This window comes from Idiotropiscis lumnitzeri, chromosome 4, assembly GCF_059441095.1.
Source record: "Idiotropiscis lumnitzeri isolate Australia: NSW breed Sydney's pygmy pipehorse chromosome 4, RoL_Ilum_1.0, whole genome shotgun sequence".
NCBI lineage: Eukaryota > Metazoa > Chordata > Actinopteri > Syngnathiformes > Syngnathidae > Idiotropiscis > Idiotropiscis lumnitzeri.
In genome coordinates, this window is record NC_142394.1 from 27821391 (window position 1) to 27846682 (window position 25292).

The following is a 25292-nucleotide window of genomic DNA, read 5'->3' on the forward strand; positions in this document are numbered from 1 at the left end:
AATCAAATTGAATCGCCTACATCTCTGAATTTAATTGAATCCCACACAAAGCATGAAGTGGGCATTTGTGAGGAAAGTAGTAATTCAGCTACGCAGACGCTTCAATTAGTACACGCGGCAATGACGTGAGGTCATCTTTCATAGGGGAACGTTGCCTCATATCCTCAAACTATTTCTACCTCCTCCCACCGCGCTATTCTGTCAATATGAGATGATAAGATGAGTCCCGTCACGCGGGAACATATTTACTTGCGTAAACACTGCGCCATGTGACGTCTTTTTTTTTTTTTTTTTTTTGGTCACTCGATGTCGTGTCACATCACGGATGTGTTGCATTAGACGACGCATTTGTTTTTGTCACGTGAACGAGTACATAAAAAGATCGGATTTAAACAAAAAATCCAAATCGGGCATCACGCCCTGCAGTGTGAACGAAGCCAATATAACAATTGGAAGTCATACAAAACACACACACGCACACACACTCATCGACGTGATTAAAGCTGATCAGATTTTCCTTCACGACCTGTGAGCCGTTGCTGTGGAAACAAGATGCTCCAATTTAAAATGACTAAAATAATAATAAAAAAAAAAATGTACACAGCAAAATATAAAAACACGGTAAAATATTGGTAGATTGATTGATTGATTGATTTGGGCCCAGGAACTGAGAAAAGCTGACTTGTCGACAGCAAAAGCAAAGTCCAGCATAGCAAAAACCGGCCAGGTCGGGGTCAGCCGGCCGCGCCTCACGGTTTTCCGATGTCGACTGTGATCTTGGTGTAAAGCGCCAACGTCTCCTTGGAAACCAGCTTGTAGGACAGAGACTTGATGCCGTCCTTGTGCATTGTCTCTCGGGTGTGAGCGATGCGGTCAAACCTGTTGCCGTATGAAAACAAAAAAAAACAAAAAAATAGACCTGTCAGCTTCTCTGTGAGTCAAGAGAAGTGGGAGATGTGGGGAGGGAGGGAGAGGGGGAAGAGAGAGAGAGAGAGAGAGAGAGAGAGAAGTGAGCGAGGAAGAACAAAGAAATAAGAGCCATCCAGCGAGCGAGCAGAAAGAGACAGAGGAAGGGGGGCGAACGAGAGAGAGAGAGAGAGATGCAAGATGGTGCCTGACAAGAGGGAGGGAAGGAATCTAAACAAACGGCCCCTTTTTTCCCTCCAACATCGCGTCAAGTTTTTATAACGTTACTGCGGGGGAGCGTTCAGGTCAAGCGCGGTCAGCGGGAATTGGAGGAGTCCTCCTAATGCTTCTTGCAGACGACAGCAGGCGAGGTTGGAGAGGGGCGGGTTCCTAATAGAAGCACAACATCAGCACCAGAGCCCCGCCTCCAAAGCCGAGGACTGAAAACGTCGGCTGTATCGAAGACTTGGAGGACGCTGTTGTTGTCGCGCATGTGTAATGGGGAAGAAGAAGGAGCGAGAAATCGCCCAGTGCCTCGCCGATGGAATGACGACGCTGGACATTTCAAGAAGACTCGGGCGAGATCATCGCACCGTCAAATATTTTGCGTGCGACTCGGAGAGCAAGCGGGTTCGCTCCGATAAAGGCGGAGTGAGGAAACTCTCCGTGGGGCAGATGTGCGGGATTCAGAGAGTGTGAGGGAGATGAGCGGCAAGCAGATCTTTGAAGCCGCCGGCGTGTCCGGAGTCCCCAGGACGTCTCGATGCAGGGTCCTCCAAAAACTGCTGGCGGCGCGCCCGAGCCTCTTTCCGCCCCTGAGCGACGCTCACAAAGGAGAAACGCGTGCGGTGGGCTCGCAAGCACATCAAGACTCCTTTCCAAAGGGTTTTATTCACGGATCTATGTCACGCTCCGTCGGACGGTCCGGACGGATGGACTTGCGGATGCTCGACAGAGCAAGGAGCCGGCGGCGTGATGTTTTGGGCGGGAATGATATCGTGCGAGATGCTTGGCCCCTTTCGGTTGCCAGACGGCGTCACCAAGGCCCCGGAAACAGGCGCCCAAGTTCTCATGGACAATTTCCTGCCATGGTATCAAAAGAACCGCACCTTCTGCCATCAAATCATTTTCACGCAAGGCAAGGCGACACAAACTTTCATTCAGGTTTTCGCTGCTCTGGGTAACAACGGAGAAAAACTCCTGATGTGGCCACCATCATCCCCTGACCTCAACCCCATGGAGAACCTGTGCAGCATACTTAAGGAGAAGATTTACGGCTGCGGACGCCATTATGTTTGCAAACAGCAACTGTGGGAGGCCGTTGTTGCAGTCGCAAATGACATGCAGCCAGAAAGTATCCACAAACTCACAAATTCCGTGCAAGAACGACTTGTTGAAGTCATCGCCAAGGACGGCGCGTCAACGTGCGAACAAACGTCTCGCTTTGAGTGATCTTAATTTTGGAGCACCGCCATTTGTAAAATAAATTCCGTAATAAATTGAGATGAATTACATTTTTCAACTACTATCATTTGTGAAGCTTGAAACGGATATTTATTTACTCGAATAATATAATTTGCAATTTTGACATATCCAGCAACAAACTCTTAAATCCGTCGGTTGTCAAAAAAAAAAAAATCTAACTTGAATCAGGGTCAAGGAACTAAGCATCACAACTGAGCATCACTTCGCTCCAAATCCATACGCACACACACACACACGCACGCACGCACACACACACATGTGGGAACCCATGCACAACAAATGGACTTTCTCGTCTTCGCTTTCTCATCAACGCTGATAAAGTCCTTTTCCTTCAAACGACATGAAATGGACATCTTCCGTGATCTTTTCTGCATTTCTTTATAAAATGGTGCGCTCAAAAGGTTGGAGTGGCGCCACAGCAGCGCTTCATGTATGCTTGTAAAACAGTTAACAGTGTTTCTTTGATTCCTTTGTTGCTTTGAAATCAAGTTCTTCCTTCTTGCGCACTGCCAAGACGAGGCAGCCAGTGTGTGCGTGCGTGTGTGTAGATAATCGGCATTCTTTGGGGATATTCCGAGTTTGTTGATCCTGGAACGAGTCAGACCTGCTCCGACTCATACCATTGTTGGGTAGTTACTTCCAAAGTGTAATTTACATTTTCTCCTATTGTCCTGATGTTGTAATGCGTTACTTGACTCTGTAATTATAATAATAATACAAAATACAAATATGCAATTAGTAACCCGTTACATAACGTTGGCAGTCTCAATCAGCCGTGGGCTAACTACGGCCCGGGGGCCACATGCGGCCCGTTAAACGTATTAATCTGGCTCGCCGAACTTGAAAAAAACGAAATGAATGAACCTTGCTAATGTTTTATTTTCTAAATTCTGTGATTTTTCAAAGACATATATTTTGTTGTAATACTTTTGTTCATTTTCATTTCAAATTAAATGTATTTTTTTTTTCCCTCCGATGAGGTGAGGTGACCAAAACACTCCATCCATCTGCTGCTCCTGGTCCGGCCCCTCTGTCAAATTTTAGAACCTATTGTGGCCCGCCAATCAAAAAGTTTGCCCACCCCTGGCCTGAATGATATAAAAACACCCAAACCCAAAAGTGCCCCACTCGGGCGTTTTGGCAGCCCCCTGCTCCACTTGGTGCCACGAACACCATGTCGGATGGCTCAAATGCAGAGGCCGAATTTTGTGCACACGACATCAAATCGAGGCTCTTCGCGTCATAAAGCGTTTGAAAGAAAACAAGGGGACTGTTTCCATCCGACCTGTTAACGATTAAAACTAGTTGTCGGCTAGCGTGTGGCCAACGAGCTAACGTTGTGGTTTGCAGATGTGCATTTATGTGACACACACGCCATTTGGGAATTTTCATGCTGAGAAGAGCGAGACATAGAAGAGAGACAACGAGAAGTGGTCGTACCGCTGAGGGTTGGGTTCGTTCTGTTTGTCTCTCTCGTGGCGAATCATGCGACATTTCCCCACCTCGCCGCTGGGCCTGGAGATGGACATCCCTTTGGACGCCAGCCTGTCAAAACAAGATCACCTGTTGCTTTTTTTTTTTTAGAAAACAAGATCACCTGTTGCTTTTTTTTTTTTAGCCACCGACATAATAATATGTCATTTTTGTTTGAAAACCGATTTGACGTAACATGATCATACCCAGAAAACAGGTGAGCCGCCAAGTGAATTTCAGTCGAAAGCAGGAGGCAGTACAGAACAAAATGGCCACCTCCTGAGTCACTTGCTGTCGACTAAAAATGACACCCCAGTTGCTCAGGTAACGACCAATCATGGGCCACCTGTTTTCTGACGCTGAGCCATGATCGGTCGTTAGCTGAGCCCTGAGCAACTGTGGTGTCATTTTCAGTCGACAGCGAGTGACAAAATGGCCGCTGTCCGAGATGGCTAAAAAACGGGTGCATTTTGTTGATTAACTCATATTTCATAAACGCAATATTATTCAGAATATCAAGTTTCGAAAAGTGGGGCTGCATAGAACATATTGTCAAGAAAACTTTAGGGTTAGCAATGCGACTCGCCGAAGGTAATGAAAACGTTGCTGCCTTCTTTTGAGATCAAGTGTACCAAAAGGTCATCTTTTTGTCTACAAGCAACAAGTGAGAGATTTGTGGGCTAACCTGTTGTAGATGTCGTCGTCCTCGCCCCCCCAGCCCCAGTAGTTGTTGGGGAAGCCGTTGATGCTCAGGTACTGCCCCTTCATCATGGACGACACGCCGCCAAAATACTGCTTGTACGGCAACCTGCAAGGACACGTGACATTGAGCAACAGGTTGCCTTCCAAACCATGTTTGACGTAGAAATGTGATTTTGGACGTGCAGTGGTGGCGAGTCGTAGACACATTGCACTTGATCTTACTTTTGTAGGTGAGAAATGATCTCGAAATTTGGACACTTGCGGCGCTATGGTGAGAGATGACCGTACTTCCTGTGTTGTGTGCGTGCGTGTGCATGTGCGACACAGGACTTGGTACTCCATATTCTGCTGATGGACAATTTTGTCCAGGGAACAGGAAGCCTGTCGTTGTGTGCGCACATCAGAAAGAGGAAATGTCGACGAGAGTTTGACAGCACATCAGTTTCCTCTTAGTACTCATTGTTGCACACACGGACGCACAAGGGCTGAATGCTTTTGTGAAATGACGATAGTGGTAGTTTTTGGACAGTTTGGGTGCTTTTGATTCCATTTACCATTTTCTTTCAATTCAATTCAATTACGACACACAATGATCTCTCTCTCTCTCGCTCTCGCTCTCGCTCTCGCTCTCTCGCTCTCTCTCTCTCTCGCTCTCTCTCTCTCTCTCTCATTGTATTTCTTTATTTATTTTTTTTACAGCGTGCACCTGTTTTAAGATTCAATAAATTAGATTTGTCTTAATTTTTTTACTACCATTGACGGCTAAAGACGACAAAGATCCATTCTTTTTCCTTGGCTGGTTGTGAATGAGTTAATATTGTTTCCATTTGTGCATTTTTTAAAATAATTGTGATTAATTTTTTTTTTTTTAATAATCAAAGCACCATAACTATAACCTAACTTTACAGACAAAAAAAAAGGGTTGGAATAAGCGCTCTCACATGGCAATTTGCATTGCGCCCCTCCGTCACTTATGCGCAAGAAGTCGGAGAGAGAAGTGAAGTGATTTGTTTGACGGTGCAGGAAAATGGCAGATGTGTGGGCGCATTCCAGATTCAAACGCGAGGGGACCAACGTGGCGTGCAATCGTTGTAACCCAGAATTTACTTAGCTTGAAGCCCCAAGCCAGATCAAATTTAACGTTGGGCATATCAATAAGATTCATGTTACTGGACCTTACCAACACAACATTAGGCCTGCAGAGGGCGAGTTAATTTGGATTACCGAAATTAATGACATCATATGCGGTGCATAAAAGTGTTGCAACATGTAGCAGAACTGCCAACCTATAGAAATTCAAGCTTACCGGAATTTCTTTGCTTTCAAGAACATGACCGAGGGGCAGTGTGTGTGTCAACAGGCTATTAATCAAAACTACATTCAAAATAGAAAGTCATAAAAATAGAATTGCATTCATGGCAATGACTGTACTAACCACACAAAGAATTGTAATTGCTTTTGAAGACTTCTCCAACCACATAATTGTTAGATTATCTAATTAGCAGTTATAGTCAAACAATACATGGTTTATTATTTTGTTTCTTTTTAAGAATTCTCTCGTTGCTCCGTGTGTTGGCAAGCTTTGCTACTCATCCGCCTTTAAGTGGTAGCGCTACTTGTTGGAAGTGTACCTTATTTGTGGCCACAGGGATGACTCAGAGGAGCGCGTCCGTACCGCGCAGCCTCGTAGCTCCTCCCCAAAATGGTGCAACACACACAACGCATCTTAGCGGCGAGTAATTGCGAGCAACCAGAAAGTAAGATGGGTGATTGTATTTGGTCTTTAAGCCGCTCAGAGCTGATTGGTTAATGTGACTTGCTCTGCTCAAGCACGAGCACACGGGAGGAACACAAGTGGGGAGGAGGAAGCGGTGGCGGCAGCACATCTGACCTGAAGCCAAACTTGTCCATGGACACGGACAAGTGTCGGGGCTGGCTGAAGCACTTGTAGAGGTTGCGGTCGTCCATGGGGATCAAGTCCACGTCACTGAAGACAAAACAGTCGTAGTCGTACTCCTTCATTGCCTCCGCGTAGCCCACGTTCAACAGTTTGGCTCGGTTGAAGATCTCCTCTCCGTCCTGATGCACGCACACACGGACAAGAAGGCTTAAATGTCGACCGGCTTCATCAGGCATTTTGATTCTTACTGTTGTGCGTGCGTGCGTGCGTGAGTATTACGCCATTTTTTGAGCCCTTGGCACCAAAATGCCACCGGATGGCACCAAAAAAAAAAAAAAAGCTTTGGTGACATCTGGTGGTCTCTTGCTTCCAAGGGAAGAAATTTGTAGCAACATGAAGAGTTTCATTTCGATAAAATTCATACTTTGCGTCTTCTATAGACAACCATGAGGCCTTTGAAGCTGCGCGTCAATTATTCCTGCAGCCTCCTTCATTTACGAGCATCGTCTCGCCAAGACTCATCAACTTGCACTTTTACGTATGACGTGCGGAAATTTGCAATCAGCGGTGACCACAAAACTTAAAACGAATTATTTTTCTTTGCCATGATTTCGAAGAGGCAGTGCATCGGCGCATTCTTCAAGGGATTTCCGCGAGCATATTTGCTCATTCGAAGGCGCGTGGGACTGCAAATCTGCACGTGTGTGGGAATTTGGAATAAGTGGGCGATTGGTGTGCGTAGAACGTGTCCGCAACGTTGAGAAATCAAAATTTTCTGTCACTTGCACCAAAGTCCAGTCCCACAAAGGAACCGGACTTTTTTCCCCACGCGGCTGATAAACGAGGCCGCTGAATTTGTCAGCAAATGGACGCTTGAACAAATGTTGCACGGTAATCCCTTGAGACTTTACACTTTGAAATTGGATGTGGGAATGGATACAATTTTGATTTTGCAAAGAATCGAGCAAAGCAAGCTCACCTGCTAACGCTGGCGATACGAAAGCATGCCGTGACTTTACGGGAAGAGCGAAAAAGAGAAGCAGAAGAACAAGAAGGAGGTGGAGCCCCTTTTGGTCAGCGGTCAGCAAAAGATGAGCTGCTATTGGCTGACACAGAGCGGAGGGGGGGAGGGGCGGGGGGGCGTGTCTGCGCCGCTCCAGAGAGATGCGCCTGTCGTTCCGGTTTTAGGGTTAAAAAGAACACGGAGGAAGACACAACAAGAAAAGAGGAGTGTTAGAAATGTTCATGCCAAGATGCAAGATCAACATTTGAAAAGCGAGGAGTTATTGGCTTGTGTTCATACATGTTAGGAATGTGATTTTGATACACCATGCAACAGATAACGTCCACGCATGCGAAGAGATACCGTGATGACGGTCAAATACTTTGTATCATTTTGTAATTGTACCCGACTAACGTGCTCATGAATGTTCCGAGGGTCATCAATCAAAAAGTAGGTGAGCCAGATGTTTTCTATCAGCGGGGGCCCTGCAACCGGCTTGCGCCACGCAGGCTGCAGGCCAGTCACTTAAATGTGCTTTACAACCGACACAGAAGAAGAATTCAAAATTGAGATATGGGTGCATAAATGCAGTGGTGGGCGGTCAAGACCTTCAAGGCCTCTGCTGGCCTAACATCATCAAGAAAAAAATGATTAGATTCTTCCAATTGATGTCATATTATATCCTAGTGTTGAATTTGTAGGTTTGACTTTTTAGCCAATCAGAATTCAGCTAGCACGTGTCGCCAGGCAGATTTCATAATACCAGTAGCATGCACTATTCTTTCCGAGGTCTTCAGATACAATCATGCTGGCATCTCTTCTGTCAAAATCAATGAGATTTCAGATTTGATAGACAGTTGCGATAGCCAATCAAGTCACGAGTTGGTGACAGTGAGCCTTGTCGCTGGCTTTACGCATTCTGCGATTGGTTACTCACTCGTGAGGGGGCAGCGCTAACACACCCGAAAGTCGTAACTGGCGACCGTTTGAAAATCTAAAATATATTCTTGCTTTTTTAAACCACAATGGCCGAAGGAGGGGAAAGTGTGGATTTAATTGCAGATGCACTTGCGAGGCCATTTTTAAGACGGACCTTTCAAGAGAAGCTGTGTGTAAGTTTCTTTCGGTATATTATTTGTCCAGCCGGGGTGTCATAAATGACGATAATATGAGGGGGATTTATTCGAGTCAGACTTCACTGAAGGCCCAGGTGTGAAATGCACGGCCCGCCACTGCATAAATGACACGCTTGACTTGACGGGAGTAAGCGCGCAACCGGAGAAACGTGCAGCTGCACGCTTTAAGGTGGTGTATAAAAGAACAATAGCCAGATAGTTTAGCTGGAATAGGTTTGAGATTATTTTCACAGAGCAATAGTCACGATTCGATGAGTCAAAGAAGCCATGCATTGCGCTACGGACGGTCCCCGTCGACGACTACCTGGTTGACGACGTAGACGCCGTAGTCCAGCTGCTGGCGCTGCAGGATGGGGTGCAAGTAGTAGAGCCAGAACTTGAGGTGCTCGTCTCGCTTGCGGAAGGGAATGACAATGGCGACCTTCTGCAGCGCCACGCAATCTTTGGGCTTGAAGCGGCCGCCCGGCCGCACGTCAGGGTTGGATTTCGTGACCGCGTCCAGGTTCACCGGAATGTTAAACTCCACCCGTAGCGGACCCACTGGAACGAGAGAAATTGTTCCGTCGCCATGGTTACCATCAGCGGCTCAGCTGAGTAAAAATGGCCGACGGGAGGTCACAGCTGAGGAAACACGCCGAGCAGAGGCAGCTCACGCTCAAACTCGGACGGCCGGCGATGGGACGCCTGCGGTCAGCGCATCTGACACGGCCGAGCACGTCCATTACATTTAGTTCATTTGCTATTTTGGATTTTGTTTTTCAAATTCAGTTTTCATCTGTTTTTAGAGTGGGTTTGTTAGCATTAGGCAGGGTGCACCCTGAACTGGTTGCCAGCCAATCGCAGGGCACATAGCGACGAATAACCATTCACACGCGCAGAGCGTCCAATCAACCACGCATGTTTTTGGAATGTGGGAGGAATCTGGAGCACCTGGAGAAAAACCACGCGGATGTGGGGAGAACATGCACGGGGATGCCGGAGCGGGAATCGAACCTTGAATCTCTGAACTGTGAGGCGGACGTGCTAACGAGTCGTCCACCATTCCACCCAAAAAACGGAAAGAAAAAAACGGAAAAAGAAAGAAAACAAACAGATCAGATACCATCGACAAATACGGGTACTGTTTAAGGGTCCACAGACTTGAAGTGCAATAAGTGCAGCCGCGCATTCTCTGGAATGTGTCACAGAATGGAAGGTGAAAGGTGGACAGTAAGGAAGTGAGAGAGAAAGAGCAAAATACTTGTTGTCTTTTTCTGTCTTGTGAGTTGCGCAAAGCAGGCAAACAACAAGTGCTGCATCTATTCTTCACGGAGGGCTGCAATGAAGCCACCAGGCCACAGTTCAGGTTTCCACACATATGTCATGAACTTTGGAAAAAAGACGACAAACATAACGTACCTCAATCCATTACAATAATATCAACAAGGCTCATAAAATCGAACAATGCAAGTTTGCGAACACACCCACCGAACAAAACCAAATGTGAAACTGTTAAGAAAAGTTGGAGTGCGAGTTAAATAAAGGCGTATAACAGATTTAGAAGGGATGAGAAAAGTGGGGAGGAAGTAAAGATAAAATACACATTTAAAAGTTGTTGAAGGGTCTGACCGAGCACGGGTGAAGTTTGTGGACATTTCTTCAAGCTTTTGCCTGCCGACGGTTCGTCTTGGACTTCCTCGGCGGATGTGGCTTCCAGAGTCGGCTTGACGGCCTCGCTGTTTGCGGCGATGACGGAGCGGGTCTGCTGGTTCTGGGCGAAGGCGAAGTTGATGTCCAGAGAGCGGACGTAGAAGAAGACGGTAACGGAGATGTGCAGGAAGCAGAGCAGAACGACGAGCTTGCACGTCCGGTGAAGAAGGTTAAAGTTAACCGACGGCTCGGCCAAGGCCATCGTGACCTCGCTCTCACTTCCGGATGTGTTGACCCTGCTAACTGCTCGATTGGACCTCCATCTTCTCTCGGGTGGACGTGACGACGCGAGCCAGAAGACGAGCCGAGCCCAGAGACGAGCCCAAGGACTGATGTGACGTCAGCAACTCCGGTGCTGTCACACTTAGCTGTAGCCACGTTAGCTTTTGCCCCTATTCGCGCCCCCGACGAGCGTTCACCAAAGTTGGTTCGGATCGTCCGCTTCTGGAAAAACAGAGATCGAACCGGGCCAGAAGAGCCACGCGCTGACGTCGCGAGCCCAAAGAGGCTTACGGTGAAGCGCGGCGACCAAAAGAACTTGATGGAAACTTTCAAACAGCCCGAAAAGTCCACAAAGTTCAACATCCGTCAAGACAAAAGATTGCGAAGCTGCGTCTCCACTGACACATTTCAAAATAAAATATTTGAGCTTCATGAAAATGACCGTTCAAGAACCACAGAAAAGCTGCTAAACATCAGACCAACATTAAGTGCAACAATTAATTTTGTTCATTTTTCCCCCTCAAAAATCAACTCACAAAATGTTAGTATTATTTAATCAATGCGTTAAAGTAAAAACATGTTTATAACCCCCCCCACACACACACACACACACACGCACACACACAATAAAAAAATAAATAAATAATTATCCATTCTTCCATTATCTAAGCTGCTTCTCCTCACGAGGTTCGCGGGAGTGCTGGAGTCTATCAAAGCTGTCTTCGGGCAGTGGACGTAGTACACTCTTAACTGGTTGCCAACCCATCGCAGGGCCCCAAAAAGACCCATTCACACTCACACCGAGAGGCAATTCAGGGTGTCCAATTAAGCTGCCATGCATGTTTTTGGATTGAGTGAGGAAATTGGAGAACCCAGAGAAAAAGCACGCAGAAACGGGGAGAACATGCAAACTCCACACAAGGAAGGCCGTAGCCGGAACCGAACCCTGCAACTCTTCACTGTGAGGCCATCGTACCAACCAGTTATAAACTGTGAGCCCCCCCCCCCAAAAAAAAAATATTATCCATCTTTTTATGCTTGTTCTTGTTGGGGTAGTGGGTTAGTTGGAGCCTATCGCAGCTGACTTTGGGTGAGGGATGGGCTACACCCTGCATTGGTCGCCAGTCAATCACAAGACTGGTACTGACAAACATTCACAGTCACTTTGTGGAAATTTAAACACTTCCAAAAGAACATCTGGAAAGTTAGGAAACATACTTTGGAATGTGTGTGCAAAGCAAGGGAGTGCAACGGAAGATGACGTCATCTCCACACTCTCAGACGACCCCTGATTAATTTTCATTCATTTTCAGTTTTACAAACCCCAAGAATTCTTCAATGAACGTTGATGAACATTGAATATACTTTCGAATTGCGAATAATACAGGAATCGGCTGTAGGTGTACTAACACTATTAACCACGAGATGGCAGACGTGTCCTAGTTGCGCTTACATTGGGTCTTAATACAGAAACGTGAGCAGGACTAAAAAAATATGGATTTGCAGGATAAACAAAAACAAATGGGAACAAAATACAGTACGTGATTATTTTCTTGTTTGCTTCAAACCCTTTTTGTTGGGTTGCAATAGGATACTTTCTACATGCTTTGAAAAATATATATATCAAAAATTAAATATATTATGAGCATGATTTCTGCACTTAATTTGTCCGTATTTAAAGTAGTATTTTTGTCATACATGTGGTAAGGAAGTGAGTGATCCAACGTGGCCATCCCTGGAAGCACTGATGAAAAATTGTTGCCCCTCCAGCATTAAAGTTGCCTGAAGTAGGCCAATTCGCATTTATTATACTTGTCTACTGCTGCATATATGATTAGAGATCTTTGCATTCTTACGTGGGGAAGATATGGTGCAGAATTGCAGTTATCAGAAATCTGGGGGGACTTGATTAACAAATTAAAAAGTATGAAAGAAAAAAGTATTGTGATAACAAAAAAAACATGTTGTGGTGTAAATAATAAAGATAAAAGTGTGATCAAATGTAAAATAATGTAGTGGGGGGGGGAGTAATCTGCGTTGCGTGCGAGGCCGACGTGATGACGTCACACGAGCTATGTGGCTCGGGTACGCCTGTGGAGGAATGTGCGCAAACTTTCCCTTCTTTCTTCTCGGTTTCAACCTCGACGACGCCTGAAAGTTTTCTTCGCAAGTCACATCGCTCGACAAGTTGCTGCCTCGGGACAACTGGTGAGTGCGACCGGGACAGTGTGTGACTTTGGCGGGCCTGCGACTCAACTTGGCGTAACTCGCTCCGAGCAAACTTTGGAAAATGGAGGCGGCCCGTGCAACGCGACCACGACGAGACGAGACGAGGCGACGAGGCGCTGTCCGTCGCTGATCACGATTCAGGACCATGGCTAACACTTTGTGGGGCAAAACTTTTTTGCCTTCGTTTGTTACTCTGCGACCTCGTCGCCACTTTTGGCCCACCTTTTTACGGATCGTGTCGCTCGCTCGCTCGCGGCTGCTTTTGACTTCCGCCAAGTTAGTTGAAAAGTGAAATGGTGGCCGAAGCAAATCACGACACGTTCGTGCCAACTTCATTCGACGACATTTTGTTTAGTAGCGTCCAGAATGTTTTCGGAAAACGAACTTGACATTAAATTCCCGAAAGAATGCAAATGGTTTGTCGAATATGAGCAAAAGTGTAAACATTGTACTCGACACTTGAGGACTCGAAAATGATGATGATGATGATGATGACGATGAAGAGTACGATGTAAGCGAGTGTCTTGGGCGTTGTTGATTTTTTTATTTTTTTTTTTTTTACTGCTTTTGCGATGCAGGCGCTGTCGACTGCGTTGGTGCTGTTTCAAAATGGCCGACCAGTCCTGTTTTTTTTTTCCACCCTCCCAAAGTTGGCAAACTTTGCCACAAGCGCATTCTTCACACAACAGTGACGTCAGGAGAAGTGATTAACTTCACACGAACAAGCTCAAAATGCTCGCAACCCTCCAAGGTCTAGGCGTTCCTTCGTTTTGGGCAATAATTTTTTTTTCCTTTGGCTTCAAGCCTCAATGGGAGCGGCCATAGGGCCACTGTTAAACGCTTCGTGTCGAAAAACTTAACATCCAAAATCCTTAGTTAGTCATCACCAAAATACACATGCACATCTCCACACCTGCCAACTTCAACTTCAACCTCAGAAAATAGTGAAAACAACCACTCCAATATTTTGGAATTCATGGACCGCCGGTTGCTCGAGTGCCTTAACAGGTGGAAAAGGGCTGTACAAGTGAAAGAATGTGATTAGATCACAGTTTTCTGAAAGTTTAGCGACGTTTAATCTTGTCTCTACAGTGAGAATCTATTATGAGGAAAATGTTTAACATCCATTTAACCCAAACTATCCTGGACCACTATTTTGATATTTACAAAAATTTAAGTGGACATGAATGGAGATGTCCACTTGATTTTTGGTGGCGGTTGATTGTAGTTTATAGCCATTTGTTTGCTATATTTAGCAAACTTTACGAATTTGATTGTTTGAGGGAGGGAGGTGTGTTATGTAATCTCACTTAATTAAGTTTGGCCTTTATGTATGTTTTGTTAACTCATTTACTGCCATTGACGGCTAAAGACGCCAAAGATCGTTTCTTTTCTTTTTTTTTTTTACTCGGCTGTTAGCGAATGAGTTAAAATTAGTGGTGCAAAAATAAATCCATTATTTGACAGTTGGTCAATGATTGATATATCATAAATAAATAATACAGCTGGGCGACATGGCTGGAAAATGTTTCTCCGTGTTTGGAGGTGGCTGTGCGCTGTCTACTACATGCACAATGCCACAGTTGCAGTTTGCTTTGAGATTTTTTTTCTCTCAAACATATAATTGAAGGCACAGGATGGAAATTTAACATTTTTCTTTCCCATCCACTTCACTGATGATTCAAATAAATAATTGACAAACAATAATCGACTATGAAAATCATCATTAGTTGCAACCATTGATCAAAATTATTTACTTCAAAGAGAAAGTACTTCTTTTCATGTGATCTGTTTCAAAAAAGTATTTATCATTTCTGTGGAACTCGACACAACTTAAAAGAAGTTTTGAATTATGTCATCAAGGGAGAAAATGAATACAAAATAGATTTTGTTGAAAAGAAACCTGTGATTTTATTTGAAGTCCACAGGCCCGACTTTGAGGAACTTTTTGGCTTTTCAGTGCGGAGTTGATAGCACCGGATTTCTCTTGGACATGGTTTAAAGCAATCAAATGTGTTGTTGTGGGCAGGAGGTCAACATGGCGGCAGCGTCCGTGTTCTCCATGGAGCCCTTTTCGCTGATGGACGACGACGTCCGCAGTTCGGCGGCCCCTCAGCTGGTGATGTTGGCCAACGTGGCAGCCGTGGCGGCGGCGGACGGCGTCGAGGGCAGCGTGGCGGATGACGAAGACATGATGGAGCTGAAGACGGTGGCGTGCGGCTACTCAGACAGTGAGGACGAGAGCGTCATCAGGTGAGCGTCGCCCGCAGACACGCGGCGGAACCACTTGCGCTGGACTTGACGTTACACGTCGCTTCTTGGTAGGTACGGTTACGACAACGGTCACACCACTGGCGACGCCGTCGACTTCTCTGACCCGCCGGGCCTTGTCGTGCGTGGACAAAATGGTGTGTGGGAGCCCAACAGCGAATTTCCACCCCCAAACTCAAGTGGCCCCGCCCCACCGTTGCCGTCGCCGCCACCGCCAGACAAAGACGCAGCGATGGCAATCCCCGCAGAGGGCGGCAAGAAGAAGAAACCTTTCCACTGCAAGCCGTGTCACTTCCAGGCACACGACGAGAAGGAGTTTGTGGAGCACCTGCGAACGCACGCCGTCAGCAAGATGGTTGTGGTCAACCGCGTGGAGGGCCGCAGCAAAGCCAAGGCCAAAGAGGCGGAGACGGCCGAGGGCGGCGAAGGCGAGGCGGCCTCAGGGGACGCCAAAGGCTTGATCCGATGCGAGCGCTGCGGTTACAACACCAACCGATACGATCACTACGTGGCGCACCTCAAGCACCACAGCAAGGAGGGCGACGACCACAGGTCAGCCACCGCGCGCGTCTTCTTCCGCTGTTACAGCCGCACGTCGACACCGTGACGATGACTCGTTGACGTTGTGTGTGTGTGTCGCAGGGTGTTCAAGTGCACGTTGTGCGCCTACAGCACGGTCAGTCAGTACCATTGGCGGAAACACCTGCGCAATCATTTTCCCAGCAAGCTGCACACGTGCACGCAGTGTTCCTATTTTTCCGACCGCAAGAGCAACTACATCCAGCACATCCGCACACACACAGGTGATTGCCAGTGGCGTCGCGTCAGCCTGCTCTGCGCACCAACACCCGTGTATTCTAACGGTCTGCATTCTTATTGCAGGTGTGCGTCCTTTCCAGTGCCCGTACTGCGACTATTCCAGCTCCCAGAAGACGCATCTGACCAGACACATGCGGACGCACTCGGGTTAGTAGCGCATGCCTCCTAGTGTGTCACTCGCGTGTTCTGTGGAGGGAGGCAACGTCCTTTTCAGTATGTCACGTCGTTAGAGCCCGGCCGATACAGCAGTCGGATAATTCTTTCCGACCATTGGATAGCTTTTTAAAACGTAATCTTACTTTCTCATGAAAGACTAAATGATTCCAGTGGCTCATTAAAAAGCAGTAGTCAAGAAATGGATTTATTATGATATAATTATACATATACTATGTATAGGTGTGTGTGTGCGTATCATACATTTCGTCACACATTTGTTGACTGGAAACCCTTTGAAAGTAGTACTTGAAAATTCTTTCTTGTCAAATTCAACAAACACGAAAGGACTGGTCAAATGTTGTGCCTGTTGTTCATATCGTTTTGTGACCCCCCAAAAAATTGTCATTGTCTTGTTAAGCATTTTTTTAATAGGTTGTCTGAATTATTTTCTGCCAATTATCGGAATCTGATTAAGCCTAAAAAAAAATCTGTATTGGTCGGGCCCTAGTCATCGTTATTATGTAAATGCTGTAAAAGCTGACAAGGTTTTATTGTTGTGACTTTTGTTTGTCCACTGAAGCATTCGAATGGCGCAGTGACACGGTAAACTCTTTGTGTGTGTTTGTGTGTGTGTGTGTGTGTGTTGTCTTGACCTGATGTGTTTGATGACAGTGCTAGAAATGAACGATTTGCACTTTTTTTCCCCTCAAGGGCCATTATCATCTCAGAGTGTATCTATATTGTGGATATAATGTTAAACATTGAAAGTTCTAGAAAACATTTCAAATTGACAAATTTCTGCATCCATGTGGAAATGAGGACCGTGACCGTGAAATGAGGTTTTCCACAAAAATACTCCTGCCTTGTAAATGCACGTCTCAAAGTACGTCTCAACTTGCGGCTGTACAAAAAAAAACATTGTTGGTTGACATTTTTATATATTCAGTCTCTTCAAATATTTCGATCGGAGGCGTTCCTTTTCACAGCAGTAAATTACGCCAGTGTAACCTTTGGACAAAATGAGCAATGTGTAAAAATTTCAGTCCATTTCGACGCTATGCTTTACACTGTTTTTGTGTGCAGGTGAGCGGCCTTTCAAGTGCGACAGCTGCAACTACCTGGCGGCCAACCAGCACGAGGTAACCCGCCACGCCCGCCAGGTCCATAACGGTCCCAAACCGCTGGCGTGCCCCTACTGCGAATACAAGACGGCCGACCGCAGCAACTTCAAGAAGCACGTGGAGCTGCACCTCAACCCTCGCCAGTTCCTCTGCCCGCTGTGCAAATACGCCGCCTCCAAAAAGTGCAACCTGCAGTACCACATCAAATCTCGACACTCGGGCTGCAACGTCACCGTCGACGTCTCCAAGGTCAAACTGAGAGTCAAAAAGCCCGACCAGCCTTCCAAAACAAACGCGTCCAATGTGGGTGAGGACCTTGACGACCAGGAGGTCAGCGACGAGCCGCTTCCTGGTGACAAATTGTCCGGGCCTATCAACCTGTCGGTCAGAAAAAGCGCTAAAGCGGCACGGGTGGAAGCGGAGCCAGAGGAGATTTCCAGGAAGTGCCATGTCTCTGCGGTGATTTCGGAGCAAGAGAAAACCATCACAACCAGAAAAAAGAAGACCAAAGAGAACCCGGAGGAGGCGTCCAGCGCCCGCAAGGCCAAGAAAAGAATCAAGAAGACGATGGGCGATGGACCACGTGACACGCAATTGACAAAGGATGAGAGGGAAAAGTCCGAAGGATCAGGAACGGCCGGCCGGCGAGATGGGAAAGATGGCAGCAAGCCAAGAAGATCCGGCGGGAGGAATTCTGAACCAGAAGAATTTGCTCAGACCATCATTGCTCCAGAAGTTCTTCAGAAGGACGGCAAAGAAAAGTCCAAAAAGAGGAAAGCGGCCGAAGCGTTTGACCTTTCGTGCCTGCCCGCCCCCAAGGCCCGTCGGGCCCGAAAAGGCAACAAGTCACCTTTGACTGTCAAAGCGCCTCTCCGGTCCACCTCGCCCGTCAAGAGGACCAGGAGGTCCGCCAGGAAGTCATCACCACCTCCAGCAAAAGGCCGGTCCGGCACTCCAGACGACTACGCCCACCCGGAGGAGTCGACCCCCGTTCCGGCTCAGGTGGTCTCACCACCGAGGGAACCCGCCAACCGGACGGAAGACTCTCCCACCGATACGCCACCCGCTCCAGCACCCTCGGTTGAATCCGCCTCCCCGACGCCGCCGCATCCAGGAGAGTGCAACAAAGCTTCCGACCCAGACGACGACGAAGGCGTCCACAGTAGCCACGAAGGAGGTGGTGACAGCGGCGGCGATGTAAGCGACGGCGCCTCCGAAGGCAGCGACGACTCAGGACTCAACGGAAACCATACAGGCCCTGGTAAAACTTCAGAAGACCCGGAGACGCCCACCTGTGAAGTTCCCACTCCAACTGAGCTCAAAAGTCATATGTGCATATTCTGTGACCGCCATTTCCACGTGGAGGCTGAATATCACCGCCACCTCAAACGCCATCTTGTTAACGTGTACTACATGAATGCCGCGCCGGCGAGCAACTAACGCCGAGATATACTTTTTGTTTCATTTCTGCTTTGGGAAGCCAAAGTTGAACTGTCAGATAATTCCAGCAGCAGGTGGCGCTGTTCTTTAGGACCCATCAAGAGGAGATGGGGTCAAAGGTTAATCATGGGTTTCTCTGTGGCGTTTGACAATCTCTTTTGTTGATCACTTTCAGCTGACTCGGCATTTCATTTAACATGTAAATGTTTTTTTGGTGCAATATTCTTCGTTGTCGTGATGAATGAACGAATTGAGTTGTTACGTGATGAGGTTCCGTCAGATCACATCACCTCATCAATTTTCATGAAATCCGACAGTCCACCTTTTAATAGACAAAAATAGGTATTATGTGTGCATGTCAGACTATTTGTAATGTTGCCCCTCATGTAGCCAACAGCGGACGTGGTCCAAATATTAGAAACATTGTGTGCCTAATAAAGTGGCTGCTCAGTGGATGACTTTGGAGATTCAACATGGTGCGATTGTCAAAGATGAATGAACGTTGGTCTAACTGCAGTTATCGTTCAGCTTTTTTTTCCACATTGTGCTTACAGAAGTTAGACTTGGGTGAAATAAAATTTTCAAGATTTTACAATGTTTTCGAGTCTTCATCAGAGCGCAGTCGGTTTTCTCTTCTCCTTGGCGCTCTTCTTCGGATTCCGCCTCACGCCGATCTCCGGTAATGCTGCCGGCGTCAGAGTTTTGTAGGCAGCGGACTTGGGGACGCGCGTCCCCTTCAGGGAAACGACGTGAGGAAGCAGCGGCGGTATCCTCAGACCGAAAGCTGCCGAGGGCGGCCCGTGAACCTTCAGCAGCGGAAGCTGGCCCTCCATCGCCGTAACCGCCACCCAACCTGGACAAAGCGGCCATTTTTGTCACAATAGAACGCAGGCGATGGCGTCTCAGTGGCGGCGGCGTACCTGCGGACGACAACGTGATGTCAGCGGCGGCCTCGGTATGTCCTCGACCCTCCAGCCGGAAATCCTGAGGCGTCAACGCTGGAAAGTCTCTCATGCGCTCCGCTCCTCCTGTTGGCACCTGAAGCCAAAACCACAAAAAACGCCATCAGCACCGCCACCCCCACCGACATTTTCCATGCTCAGGCGATCGCTCACCCCCAGCAGCTCACGTCCGGCGTGTTTCTGATAAACGGCATCTGCTTTTTCCAAAGCGGTGACGTGAACCGGAACTCGAGCGGAGGTGATGACGGAAAACCAGCAGGACTTCTCCCCCTGCAGCACACAAATCCGGAATGTCGAGAGCGTTAGTGCTCCAAATTAGGACAAGCGCGTTGCTGGCATTTTCAACTGACAATTGAAGAGCAGGTCACCTGCCGGTTAGCATTAAGTCCAAATTCTCTAATCCGTGAGATGGCTGTTAGCAGTATTTTTGTTGTGTTGCATTTCGATGCTAACTGACCTCCAAGAAGTCGATCCTGGCCAGTGCGCCGACAAAGAGACTCATTCCGGCCTTCAACACGAACGTGCGAGGAACGATGGCCCGGGTGGGAACCACGGCTTTCACTTCCTGTTCGTTGAGCAGGCCGAGGATCTGCAGACACCCGATCGACTTTAGTCTTCATCCAGGAGACGCTACAGAATCGAATCGCTAACCCGGCACTCACGTCGTGTTCCTTCGTGATTCCTGGCGTGTCAAACAGCCAATGTGCATCTTTGAGCTCGTCGAACGTCAACTCGCCTGGCGAGTCGTCTTGTTTTCCTGTGAACATTTGGATTGGTCAAAACGCCGCACAACTTCACCGTCAGTCGACCTAAGCACATTCTCACCGGTTGTCTCGGTTTCTCTGTCGTCATATTCTCCATACGCTAAATCGTCCGGATCGAAGGTGATTGTTCTTGGTCCGACTTTGGGCAGGAACGTTCGACCCACGCGACCTGAGCAATAAAGGCCAAGTCGGTTTGAGCTCAGGCATGCCCCGCCCCCTCCCAAGTCCCATCCTCCTCATACCTACTAAGTATCCCTGGCGGCGGAGATCTTTGAGCTGCTTCTGCTCCTCAGGCGACAGGTCATCCTCCGTCTGCTGGCGGCATTCCTCAAGACGCTCGCGCCGTCGAAACATCCTATACGGTGTGGGGTTGATGATGGGGAACTTGAGCAGGTTCAGAGTGGTCCCTGCGCACAAGATGGCGCACAGATTCACTGTAATATTTCAACAAATTCATGTGCTTCAAATGAACTGTCAATGGTTCTTGTGGGAAAAAAAAAAAAAACACAAATCTATACATTTGTTATAGTGGTGACTTCAAATGTTTCATGGTGAAACTACCTTAGCAACCGCCAAGAGGCCAGTTGCCGACATTGAACTTTAGCGACAAAGCGAAAAACTTGATGATCAGTCCCCTCATTTGCAGCAAGCTCACCGGGCCACGGGGAAATGGTTGCTTTGCCAATGACATCCGACGCTCTGGACTTGCAGTAGTCGGACTGGAGCAGCGTATTGAAGAGCGTGGACTTTCCCGCGTTGGCGCTACCCACAAGGTAGACGTCGCCTTTGTACTTCCATGCCCTCTGCAGGCTGGAGATCAGACCCTCGACACCGTAGCCGGTCTTGGCGCTGATCAGGTGGGTGTCGCTCACCTGAGTGCCAAAGCCGGCATCCTGACAGAAGCGGATGAGCTGCCGTTGGATTCGTTGCAAGTAGTTGGGCGAGTCCGCGGGAAGGAGGTCAATTTTGTTGCCCAGGACCACAACGCGTTTGTTGGAGCCCACCAAGTCCGGAAGGTCCGGTACAATCGAGTCAGGGACATCCAAGAGGTCTACGATGAGAAGCACCAGTGCCCTCTGGGAGCGGATCTTCTGCACTATGTGGCGGAACTCATCCTTGGATACTTGCAAGTTCAGAGCCTTTTGCCGGTAGCGCAGCAAATGGCAGCGCTGGCAGGTGGCGCTGTTGAGACGGTCCTCCTGAAGTAGGACCTTGTACTTCTCGCTGGGTAGGTACCCCGGGTAGGCGATGTCCACGCAATGCAAGATGGCACCGCAGCCGGAGCAGCAAGTATCACTAAATGGCTCCTCCGAATCAGGTGTACCGTAGATCTTGGGCTCAGCCTTCTTCTTTTTCTTGTCGGAGGCCACCATGCTTGGACCAAGCGGGAAGTCCGTGTCGTGGAACTGAATGAGGGATTCCGCCTCGAGGTCCAGTTTGCTTGTGTCCTTCAAATGACGCTCCACGGACCTGCCGTGAGTTTGCTGAGAAGAGCGAGGAGGACGCGCAGGAAGAGGTGAGCTCTGTGGTGAAGCGATATCCGTCAAGGCAGGTTCCTCCTCGGGATCTGAAAGGACAAGCGAACTGTTCAAAGAGCAGCTAAATGCTAACAGGAAGGAAGTTCAACAACATGATGGAGCTCAACAGCACAAAAAGTAACTTTGAGATGGGGAGGGAGTCTTATCATAGTTTGGGACATTGCAAGGTAGGATTATGTTTTTACTTTGTATTTTTTTTTTATTTAGTTTTTGGCATATATATATATATATATATATATATATATATATATATTCGCTTTTACTTGTTTTGGAAGAAAAGTTGGCTTTTCTTTTTTGCTCGGTTTTGTTAACTATTTTAACCTTAGCGAAAGGACACCAACGCTTTTGTCATGTCGAGTGTGACATTAACATCGCGCATGCGCAGTTCTGACCTGCGAGCTCCTCGAACCAGAAGCGTTCTTCCCGATCGGGGTCGACGGTGCAGCTATGTTCGAGTCCACGCAAACGTCTGCCGTGCGTTTGGCCGCTCGAGACGCGTCCAAACCCGGCCTTCGAACCCGAAAGTGACACGCTCCATCTCGCCGAGCGCCGGAGCGCGAGCCCCAAGCTCGCTGACACGCGCGCCACATTCAACATATTCCTTGGTAGCGTGATATCACTGTCTTTTCCGGCATGGAAGTGACGTCACTCTACTTCTTGTTGCGTTTAACGGCGGTTTACAAACAAGCAGTGCATTACCGCCACCTAATGATCTAACATGATAACTGCATTGGCTTATAAACTAACCCTGTATACAATAACTCGAACATACTAGTACTACACGTCCTTACTTCTGCTTTTTAAAATATTTGTATAGTCCAGTTGTCCTCAGAAATCTTAACAAAGCCACGGATGCAGTCAAATGTCAACGCCCATCCCCAAAATAAACAAGAGTAAATTGAAACACGTGACAGACACGCTACGTGATGACGTCATCAAAACTCAATCGCAGGATCTTTGGATGCTTACTCTCTTCTCGCCCACTACACTTTTTTCTTCTTCACCTTTCGGAAAATGATCCGCTTTTCACGGCTGCTGGCCCGCTTCCGCCTCACGCCGGATGCCCACGTGAGTCCACCAAACCCTAGCCGCACCGGACAAAACTTTTAGCTTGACACTTTTTTGGACACTTAATGTCACCACGCTGAAAACGACTCAAGTCATCTTTATCGTGTAGTTTTGTGTACTCCTCACATCACGTGACATTGAACACTTGACGACACGCGTCAGATGCTGTCAAGCTGCCAGTCAATTTGCAACATTTGATTCTGGTAATTAAAACGGACTGGAACAGTTTGGAGTCTTTGAGGCGACACACACAAACACACACTTAGACGCACACACATACACGCTCATGCACACCGTTGCTCTTTGGACAGGCTGGAGTGAAATGTTTCAAGTTGAAAATTAACCAGCACGCAAACTCACAAATGAAAAACATGTTTGCTTTCCTTTTCAAACACCAAACACAAAATATGGCAAATATGATTCATAATAGGTTAATAACGGAAATTAAATTCATTATTCAAAGTGTGTTAGCACGTTTATGACAGAGTTTCAAATGCCAATGCTCATGCTTGTGTATGTGTGTGTGCGTGTGCGTGTGTGGGGGGGTGCGTGTGGGTGTGTGTGTGTGTGGGCGTGTGTGTGCGTGGGCGCGTGTGTCCGGTCAGTGCTCCGCAGGCCTCTCAACGGGGTTCCTACAAGAACGTGGGGCCTTGTACGAATTTCGCACCTACCAAATCCGTCCAGACCAAAACTCCGCCTTCCTGAAGCTAACCAATGAGAAGATTAACCTCAGGACCGCCCACTCAGAACTCATTGGCTACTGGAGCGTCGAGTACGGGGCCCTTAATCAGGTCTTCCATATTTGGAAGTACGGTGAGGAGTTGTCTGTCAGACGTCTCTCATTCTGTCAGTCGCAAACCTCTGCGAGGTGTGAATAAGTTCCGCCACTCCCTTCCCCCTAGATTCCTTCAGCCATCGCGCGGCGGTGCGTGCGGCGCTAGCTCAGGACGAGCGCTGGATCACCGAGTACATCAGACGGGCCATTCCCATGCTAACGTGTCAAGACAACCACATCACCTCCCTGCTGCCCTGGAGCCGCATTAGCGCACCGCCGCACCACGGAGGTCCGTCACACTGCATCAACTCGTCTGACGCCACGTTATGTCACCTCCGTCATGCGACATCACGTCTGTCACATGACTGCACGCCACATCATGGCTACCTGTAGCTCCTTTGACACTTCCCCTCAAGCGTGACATCTTCACCAGAAGTTGTCAAACAATGAATTCAACATGTGATGTCCCGGCCGTCTTTCATCTTTGTAAACCCGTGACATTAGACATGTTTTTCAGGAGTCTTTGAACTGGCCGCCATCAGGACACGTGCAGGTGCCGCCGCACTGTGGGCCACGTCTCTCCAGGACGCCGTCACTGCCAATGACGCGTGCGGACACGCTCACTTGATCGCCGCTTTCCATAGCGACATCGGCCAACTGGACACAGGTCGGTGCAATGCGCGTGCCTTTGTGTGTGCGTGTGCGTGTACGTGCATGTTGGTTAACACACGCGTGTCGTGGTTGCCCTCGCCAGTTTACGCCCTGCGGTGGTTCAAGAGCGCTGACGAGCGGCGTCAAGTGGAAAGTGATGCAGCAGGTAAGCGTTCGCCTAAGACGTCATCATGACCTTCCACGAAACAGAGTGAGTGACATCGTGACGTGTTCTTCAGTGGCGCGCGGATTGAGCCTGGTTGAGTCCCGGCAGACGAAAGTGATGTTGCCGTGTTCCTTCTCGCCGCTCAAGTGATTTCCTGATGGGTTGTCACAAAGTGGAGTCGGTGGCATCCAATTGTGCGGTGGTGGGTGGGGCTTGACCTCTGTCACCATAGTGACGCAAAACACTTCTTTTTGCTTCCAAATAAACTGGTGTTACAAAGTTTGTGTCTGCACTTGTATTTGTGGCTTCTGCCATTCAAAGATGTGTCGCCAAGATGGAAACGACAACAATTTAGAGATTCTTTGATCAGTACTCGAGCTGAGTTTTCTTCAAACTAAGACTCCAGTATGAATTTATGGTGGGAATCGTCAGTCTGTCACTCAGTTCCCGTCAGTATTTCAGGCCCAAACCACATGGGCCTAGTTCATCCCTCTTCAGCGACAGCCAATCAGCTTTGAGAACATAATGTCTACATCACACACAGGTGCCGCACAAGTAGACGTTCAGCCAAATAAAAAACAGACACGCATGCAAAATGCGTGGCAATCAGTGCAATTAAAAAACTTAGTGGTTGTCCCCAACCCAGAGGTTGAGGGTTCGATCCCCTTCCCCGGTGACCACGTCGAAGTGTCCTTGCATTATTGCAAAACTTCAAGAGAAAAAAAGCAAAACAATCCTTGGTGAATTGCTGCTGCTCTGAATGCGTGCACGAGCGTGCGTGATGTTGTCCAACCGACGCACGTGAAAGCCGACACG

The 25292-nt window shown here is 47.9% G+C and overlaps 4 protein-coding genes across 4 annotated transcripts; 2 read left to right on the forward strand and 2 right to left on the reverse strand.

The window, feature by feature from the left end:
* Positions 1–78: 78 nt before the first annotated feature.
* b4galt1l (DP-Gal:betaGlcNAc beta 1,4- galactosyltransferase, polypeptide 1, like) lies at positions 79–10903 on the reverse strand. The gene is made up of 6 exons (XM_088292715.1): positions 10214–10903; positions 8910–9145; positions 6458–6645; positions 4550–4672; positions 3832–3936; positions 79–879 (listed from the first exon to the last, which is right to left on the reverse strand). Exons 1-6 carry the CDS (start codon positions 10494–10496, stop codon positions 750–752), a joined length of 1065 nt encoding a protein of 354 aa, XP_088148841.1. The 5' UTR covers positions 10497–10903; the 3' UTR covers positions 79–749.
* A 1666-nt stretch (positions 10904–12569) lies between these two features.
* On the forward strand, positions 12570–19147 carry rest (RE1-silencing transcription factor). The gene is made up of 6 exons (XM_088293368.1): positions 12570–12724; positions 14775–14998; positions 15071–15568; positions 15659–15819; positions 15899–15982; positions 17075–19147. The coding sequence occupies exons 2-6, from the start codon at positions 14784–14786 to the stop codon at positions 18550–18552; spliced, it is 2436 nt and encodes an 811-aa protein (XP_088149494.1). The 5' UTR covers positions 12570–12724; positions 14775–14783; the 3' UTR covers positions 18553–19147.
* Positions 18860–23025, reverse strand: noa1 (nitric oxide associated 1). Its single transcript, XM_088293369.1, has 9 exons — positions 22209–23025; positions 20934–21845; positions 20521–20685; positions 20340–20447; positions 20177–20271; positions 19972–20103; positions 19668–19784; positions 19473–19590; positions 18860–19405 (listed from the first exon to the last, which is right to left on the reverse strand). The coding sequence occupies exons 1-9, from the start codon at positions 22411–22413 to the stop codon at positions 19164–19166; spliced, it is 2094 nt and encodes a 697-aa protein (XP_088149495.1). The 5' UTR covers positions 22414–23025; the 3' UTR covers positions 18860–19163.
* Positions 22760–24755, forward strand: nipsnap3a (nipsnap homolog 3A (C. elegans)). The gene is made up of 6 exons (XM_088293370.1): positions 22760–22884; positions 23490–23697; positions 23787–23948; positions 24177–24326; positions 24414–24476; positions 24550–24755. The coding sequence occupies exons 1-6, from the start codon at positions 22831–22833 to the stop codon at positions 24624–24626; spliced, it is 714 nt and encodes a 237-aa protein (XP_088149496.1). The 5' UTR covers positions 22760–22830; the 3' UTR covers positions 24627–24755.
* Positions 24756–25292: the final 537 nt, after the last annotated feature.

Bases quoted from the DNA above. Each gene is read 5' to 3' on its own strand.
- b4galt1l (XM_088292715.1), bottom strand. From the start codon at position 10,496: ATGGCCTTGGCCGAGCCGTCGGTTAACTTTAACCTTCTTCACCGGACG. The intron at 9,146-10,213 runs GTCAGACCCTTC...CTCTCGTTCCAG, and splicing joins ACAAACTTCACCCGTGCTCG to TGGGTCCGCTACGGGTGGAG. The intron at 4,673-6,457 runs GTCAGATGTGCT...GTGTCCTTGCAG, and splicing joins ATGGACAAGTTTGGCTTCAG to GTTGCCGTACAAGCAGTATT.
- rest (XM_088293368.1), top strand. From the start codon at position 14,784: ATGGCGGCAGCGTCCGTGTTCTCCATGGAGCCCTTTTCGCTGATGGAC. The intron at 14,999-15,070 runs GTGAGCGTCGCC...GCTTCTTGGTAG, and splicing joins GAGGACGAGAGCGTCATCAG to GTACGGTTACGACAACGGTC. The intron at 15,983-17,074 runs GTTAGTAGCGCA...TTTTGTGTGCAG, and splicing joins ACACATGCGGACGCACTCGG to GTGAGCGGCCTTTCAAGTGC.
- noa1 (XM_088293369.1), bottom strand. From the start codon at position 22,413: ATGTTGAATGTGGCGCGCGTGTCAGCGAGCTTGGGGCTCGCGCTCCGG. The intron at 21,846-22,208 runs GTCAGAACTGCG...TTGTCCTTTCAG, and splicing joins CTGGTTCGAGGAGCTCGCAG to ATCCCGAGGAGGAACCTGCC. The intron at 19,785-19,971 runs GTCAGTTAGCAT...TGTGTGCTGCAG, and splicing joins CCAGGATCGACTTCTTGGAG to GGGGAGAAGTCCTGCTGGTT.
- nipsnap3a (XM_088293370.1), top strand. From the start codon at position 22,831: ATGATCCGCTTTTCACGGCTGCTGGCCCGCTTCCGCCTCACGCCGGAT. The intron at 22,885-23,489 runs GTGAGTCCACCA...GTGTCCGGTCAG, and splicing joins GCCTCACGCCGGATGCCCAC to TGCTCCGCAGGCCTCTCAAC. The intron at 23,949-24,176 runs GTCCGTCACACT...CATGTTTTTCAG, and splicing joins CGCACCGCCGCACCACGGAG to GAGTCTTTGAACTGGCCGCC.